Source organism: Mastomys coucha, unplaced genomic scaffold (genome assembly GCF_008632895.1).
Source record: "Mastomys coucha isolate ucsf_1 unplaced genomic scaffold, UCSF_Mcou_1 pScaffold20, whole genome shotgun sequence".
In the NCBI taxonomy this organism is placed as follows: domain Eukaryota; kingdom Metazoa; phylum Chordata; class Mammalia; order Rodentia; family Muridae; genus Mastomys; species Mastomys coucha.
In genome coordinates, this window is record NW_022196903.1 from 48,029,601 (window position 1) to 48,036,737 (window position 7,137).

Genomic DNA, 7,137 nt, shown 5'->3' on the forward strand with positions numbered 1-7,137 from the left:
CACACACACAAATAAAAATAAACCTAAAAAAAATTCCCAACATTGTTCCAAATCCCAAAGTCTCTTCTAGAGGCAATTATCTTAACTCTAAGCCCATGATATCAAAGTTCAAGTTACATACTTCCAACACACAATGATATAAGGGCTTCCATTCCAAAAGGGAGGAAGTAGGACACAGTAAGGAAAGATTCGACCAAAGCAAGACCAAAAGCTAAGAGGAAAACCACCAAGTCCTGCAGCTCCATATCTGGCATTTGACACTCATGACAGAATCATCTGGACTCCAAGAGCCTTGGTAGCACTGGCCAGCTTTACCACTTGAATCTTTTTTTGGTCCTGAAATTTTTAGCAAACTGGGGTCTTCATTGCAACTTAGACTTTCATTTTCCCAGTTTCATGCAATGGCCTCTCAGGCCTCAGTACAGGAAGCCAATTCTTCTACACACTGCCTGGCATTAGCAGCCTTCTAGAATCTTGGCAAAAGCCTATATGACAGCCCTCCTCCCCAAACCCCTTTCTCTTATATCTTTAAGCCTTTAAAATCAGCAATTCGGAGGATACTGCCAAGTTCTGCTGTCATCTTGAGATGTAGCCCGGCCCCTCTGGGCCAAAGCTAGAGTGGCTCTGTGTCTGTTGGCTGCTGAATCTGCAAAACCATTTTCCTGGACAGTTGTTTTCAGGCAGGGATGCCCTTCGGTAGCACTCTCAGCTCAGGCTCCCTCCCTTCTAATCTGATTTTCATTAGATGGAGCCTTTACTAAGAGGGAGCTTGTCCTTAGTACCATTCCAGTTGTGCTAGTGCAGAATTGGAAGTTTCTCTTTCTTTAACTGTTCACCTTTTAAATTACTACCGTTGTTTTTTGATTTTTGTTTTCAGCACCTGCCTTGTCTGTGACCTTAAATCTGCTCCTTGCTTCAGGAAACTAGAATTTCCTTTAGATCATCCTGCTCCATTTTGTTGCTCTTTTTAATTGTAACCCTAGACAAAGGGTAGTGAGCAGTAACCATAGCACAGCCCAAATGCTGCCCTGCCTGGAAATATCCTTTAACAAACAAATTAGTCCATCGCTTTTGAATTTGACCTCCCTAAGTTCTCAGGATACAAAAAGAATAAAGACAGATTCTTTACCAAAATATAACGCCAGTGTCCTTAGTCCTGTTCCTGAGTTAGGCCTCTACTCTCCACATGTCTCTCAGCATTTTGATCTTCCCAACAGAATGGCCCATTAAGCTCTGCTTATGGTGTAGTGGGGTTTCTCTAGCCTGAAGGCCCACTCTTCTACATGACTCCTGCAAACCAGTTCCAAAGGCTTCTATAATCTAATTTATTATAGCAACCACCCCACTTCTCGGTATTGTTATCTTTTTAATCATAGTTACTTCTCTTATTGTTCACATAAAATACCTGACAAAAGAAACTTACAAGAACATTTATTTTGGCTCAAGGAATGAGGTACAGTCTGGCATGGCGGCAAGAAGTGTGAGGTAGCCTGTCACACTGTATCACCAATCAAGAAGCAAACCACAGACAGGAAGTGGACAGGGCTCGAGGACCTTCTTTTCCCCAAAGGCCTACTTCCTCCAGCCAGCTTCTACTTCCTAAAAGTTACATGGCCTTTTATAACTAACTGTACTACCATTTGGGGACCAATTATTCAAGTCCATGAACCTATGGGAGACCTTTCCCATTAAAACCATAACATTTATTAAGTTATCTAAGGAAGTGAATCTACATTATTGATAGGAATTACCCTCATGTTTCTTTTCAGAGGCTCTGGCTTTATTAATTAGATAGCCTACTCTATGAAATGAAGCACCTGTGGATTAGAGGGAAAAGGTAAAACTATCAAGTCCAGTGATGTTCTGGGTCTAGAGATACCTGTCCTAGCTAGGGAAAGCCACTTCCTGTGACTAAGACTCCAGCCCCATAAATGGAAACCTGCATAATAAGTGACAGCTAAGGTGAGTCTCTTGTCATCTAGGGGAAGTTAGTTCTCTTAGTTCATCAGACATGTTAGTTCATCACCATTATAAGAACAAAATAGGGTCTCTCTTCCAAAGGCATAATCCCATCTCCCTGCCTGGCCCTCTCTGCTCCCACTGATGTCACCTCTCTTAAGACTGTTACCTCTGTGTTAGCTTCTAGGGACTATCCTGACCACTTACTTAAAATTCGAACATTCATTACTCCAAATCCACTGTACCTTATTCTAACTTTTCTTCTGTATTATTAACTACCTTTCAACACTCTACCATTTACTTCAATTGTTATTCATCTTCCTTCACTAGCATTTAAGATACCCCAAACTCTGGTGTGTTTTCGTTTTCCTTCACCAAAAACTCAACAAATATTTAAAAACTGTCCCTGGCAAAAATCAAGTGCTAGGCTATCACATAAATAAATTAAAAATGCAGGTGTATAATGGTTCTACAATTGCTTTCAGAGTCCCAGAGCCAAAAGATTTCACAGCAGTGATACAAGTGTTCATTCATGAGTCTGGGGCATGACCTTCTTGCTAAATTTAGTGTTCTCTGTTTCCAAGCTTCCTCATCACCAGTTTAACCTCACCTATTTATGATTGTCACACTAAAAGTGTTTCTACCAACTCCAGTATCCACTCACCATGAGCAGTGTCTCTGGTCACCAGGAAATAGCACCAGGTCTCTGTGGGGATAGCGGGGAGTGGAGAGACTAGCCCTTCACACTTACCCAGCTGAGGGTGTTTTAAGACCATGTAAGTGAGTGGGTAGGGGAAGGCTTGGGCTTAGAACACTTGGGTTGTTCATGGAGATGGGACCTAGCTCCAGTACCAAACAAACAGAGATGAAAGGAAAGAAAGCAAAGAGGAGATCAGAAGCCATGTGTCTCTCAGGAGCACCTTTAAGGAGGAGAGGCACTGCTCAAGACAGATACTAGAGAAAGCAGATTTATTCTGTCAGTTCCTTGTTCCTTACTAGAAATGGAAAGAGATAAAAAACAAGGGCTGTGGCTGGAACTGCATGGTAAAACTGGTGTTTTGAAGCTGAAGCTATCAGCTCAGTAATCAGAATCTCCATACACATGAAAATGCAGCTACGTCTACATACATATTAGAGAGAGTGTCACTCACAACTTAACGTGGGTCCTTTGAATGATAAACAATAGTAATAATGAAAACTAAGGGTTTTGAAAAGTCTGTCAGTGCTTTTGACTAGTGATTAAATAAATGGTAACAATTCAAAGAATAGTCATATCTCTAACCCTCTTAAGGTTATATATGACACTAAATAAGACCCTTGAATAAAAGTAAAATAACATATACATCTTGGGTCTCTTCATGAATCTTTAATGGGGCCACTAGCTGATTAAGATATTAAATCATTTACTAAAACAACAACAACAAAAAAAACCCTCTCATTATCTCATGCATAGAGCTTATCATATATCACATGTAGAGCAAATCACAATAAATAATAAAATGTAGAGCTTTCATGAGTACTTCTGTGTTTTCACTCTTGCCTCTTCATCCAAAGTATATTTATACAGTACCAGCAAACTCAGATGTTATTCTTTATGAGCTCAAATCCTATCTTTTTCTGCATGGCCGGCTGCCCTTTGAAGGCCTCTTCTCATCTGAGGCATAGAGCAGTTCCAGTGAGCCTCTTCAAGCTTTGAATTCAAATGGTTGTTCATTTTAACATCTATTTTTCAAAAACTTTGCTGGAACAACTATTTCCCAAGTATAAAAACTGTTAGCCTTGCCAAAACAATTTAAACTTATTTTTTCAATACTCTCACCATTAAAAGAAAATCATTAGACCTTTGGGAGTAATATATCATCACTTAAAAGTTTAGTTTTAGAAAATTCATAAACCCCTTGAAAGATAGATGCACAATACTGGGAAAACTTTTGCCAAAAAAGAGGTTTATGATTTACCAATGTGAGTCTAAATCACCTGATTCCCAATTAACTCAAAAGAAATAATTGTGTTTAATTCATGTTAAAACTAAATTATCTTTTAATCAGCTAGCAGTTTAAGTAAGAAAGTAACCAGATAAAATTATTACTGATTCAACTTACATACATTACTGTTTATCCTGATATAACCGACAGAAATGTATAGAATTTGTGATAACAGTTTTCTGTTATCATCTCCTTTTAGTTTAAGGAGTAAGGGGAGTCCAATGATGAACTAGAAAAACTCGTCTTGAAACTGCATCACTACACTTTAAGCCATGATGAGAAACTTACTTTATACCTGGAGCATTTTTAGTTATGACTACTTAGTCATGATATGAATCAGCAGCTTTGCTACTCTATTAAACCGCTTTTAAGACCACCAAAACTTGAGAGCTAGGTCCTTTACCTCACTTTTATCAGAAGAGATGGGGAAAGCTATTAAGGAGATACTTTGAAACTTTGAAATTTTTCAAAGCTTGACAATTACTCATCAGATTTCTGTTTTCAAAGGCATTTTGCAGACAATTTTTATGATTGGCTTCCATTCTGGATGGCCCATCAAATCCCGCTCTAAACTGGCACTTAACGCTTATTAAGCGCCCACTGTGTGCAAGGAGAAAGCATTCTACAAAGCAAAGGGACATAAGGCTCAGCCTCATTTTACTCGGGCATAAATGCACAGCAGTCGTGATTTACTCTCTCAACTTTGCAGAAACGTGAGCTGCATCCACATGGCCGAATCCATGGCATTCATTTGGTCTTCTCGAAGCAATTCACAGGTAGCCTCACCCAGGCAACCGGCTGCCCTCTTCACCCACCAGGCCACTCTGGAGAGCGGCCACACCTTCTGCAGGTGGCTGGGTCTCCAGAGCCAGAAGCACCAGACCCATCTCCCTCCGCAGGGGTAGGGATGAGAGTGCAAACGTGGTGCTGGGACTTCCGTGAGGCGCAGGACTCAGAAGGTCCCTGGGTCTCCAGAGACACAACCAGCCCCGCAGGGCGCCCCTCCCCCGCGTCCCCGCGCCCGCGCCGCGCAGGCCCCGCGGGGACGGGCGCACCTCCGGCCTAGCCGCAACGCCGGCGCCGCGACACGCCCGCCCGCCGCCCGCGGGCTCCCCTTTGCCGCCCGGGCCTCGGGGCGCTCCGGCCAGGGATGGGCGCGGCCCGCAGCCACCCGAACCGCAGCCGCCGCGCCAGGCCGGGCCCCGCGCCCGCTCCGCTCGGAGCACGCAGCGCCCCGCGCCCGCCGCCGCGGCCCCCTCCCGCCGCGCCACACCTAGCAACCGGCGCTGACAGGACGCAGGCGGGGGAGGAAGCGGAATGGCTGCCGCGGCGGCGCCTCCCCGGCTCCCGCCAGCCTGACAGCTCGGGCCGGGCGGAAGCGGCGTGCGGCACCCGCCCCCCGCGGCCCGCGCCCGCCCTCACCCCGCGGCCGGCCATCCCCGCGCCCCGCGGCCCTCCACGCCCGCACCTTATCGGGCGCCCGGCCCGCGCCACCCCGGGGCTCGCCCGCCGCCCGCCCCCCGCCCACCCGGGCCTCACCGATGTGGTTGTCCTCGATGTGCTCGATGAGGTCGGCCAGCGTGGGGAAGTGGAGTCCGCAGCCCCCGAAGCGGCAGGTGTTGGAGAAGAAGGAGGCGGCGGCGATGCCTGTCATGGTGCTACATCGAGAGCCCCCCGGAGTCGGCTCTGCGAGCGCCGCGCGCGGAGGCGGAGGGAGGGGCCGGGGAGGGGGCAGGCGCGGGGAGGGCAGCGCGAGCCCGGGACGGAGGAGAGGGGGCGCGAGGTGGAGCGCAGCGCCGAGCCTCCGGGAGGCAGCGGGAGGCGGCGGGAGCTCGGGGAGGGGGCGGGGAGGACTCCGCGGCTGGGAGGAGGGAGCAGGCGCGCGCCTGCAGCTGTGCGGGCCCCAACCTCGGCGACCCAGGCCTCACCTGGCAGCTCCCGCCTCCAACTTCACGTCCCTGGGCCTGCCCTTCACCGTGTGAGGTGCCTGCAGTCCGCTTGGAGCCTCCCTTGGTTATGTGCACTTCATTCTTAATAGATACACTTCTATTAATTACACATGGTTTCCCCCAGATGAGCACTCAGGGAGTTAACCCGGCCCTCTTGGGGACATTTGTTTGCACTTGGCCACCTGTCTAGGTGTGACAATGGCATTCACTAGGGACCCAGGAAAGGTAATTGTGTGCACCTTGTTCTTTAAACTTTCTCATTTAAAAAAAAAAAAAATTAAAAACTCCGTATTCTCTGGAGGTTAGTAGTAACTAATTGATTTTAATGAAGCTTTCCCCCTAGGCCAGAAGAAAAATCTTAGCTTTATTTAAATTTCAAAATAGAGTGCTTGGTTGTCAAGTGCATTTGACTGTGTTTTACATATGTATCACGTTTGTTCTCCCAGATTCTTCTGAGAAAAAAAAATCTCGATTTCTTTACCCCAAATTACTGCACCTCTTGCACCCTTGCTGTGGCTCAGGTCTGGCAGTGCTGCTCCGAAGAAGAAAGGGCAAGCATAGTGGTTTGGAAACGAAAGTCAAAGCATACTCGATTTTCACTTAAAAAGAAGATTTCACCAGTCAGTTAGGATTATATCAACCTGTGAGTGTTTAATCCATAATGTTGACCAGTTAGCCTCTTAAGAATCAATTCTCTTCTGGTCTACAACCCCAGTTGAGGTTACATTTTGCCTACAAAGTGTATATTTTCTTCCAGGTGTTCAAGGAGCACCATTCGAGGGTGTATTTTTTTTAAAAAAAAAAATTATTCAAGCATTCTGAATTTAGCATTTTTCATTAGAACAATTCCATTTACCTTCTGGTGCATATACCTAGGAAAATAGCAATCCTGTCTTTTTAAGCTATATATACCACTTGTGTTAGTTCTAATAATAGGATTATTAGGGCACTTTGTGTAAATTTAAATACAGACATATGTAGTGCTTCTGTCACCGGAGAAAAATTTCACAATCTCCTAGTCACAAAGACTGAGGCTGAGTTCTCTCACGCGTTGACATTTTTGTCTGGTCTGTCGCTTCTTCGAGCCTCCAAGGTGACAAATTTGCTAAGGGGAGAGCTGAGTTGAGCAGGGCTGGGGCAGCAGGTCATTAAAGTTCAGTTTGGTGCCAGGAATAATTTCCTGGGACCAAGTGAGGGTGGGGGAAGGGCACCCAAGGGCTTGATAATGAGCCAGGGACCCTCTA

At 46.0% G+C, this 7,137-nt stretch overlaps 1 protein-coding gene across 1 annotated transcript in view; it reads right to left on the bottom strand.

Annotated features, from left to right (window-relative positions):
* Window positions 1-5,972, bottom strand: part of Jazf1 (JAZF zinc finger 1) — a 323,397-nt gene extending 317,425 nt beyond the window's left edge. The window contains exon 1 of the mRNA XM_031381937.1: window positions 5,484-5,972. Within this exon, the coding sequence (XP_031237797.1) occupies window positions 5,484-5,598 (115 nt within the window). The 5' untranslated portion in view covers window positions 5,599-5,972. The remainder of the gene's footprint in view (window positions 1-5,483) is intronic.
* Between the last annotated feature and the right edge of the window lie 1,165 nt (window positions 5,973-7,137).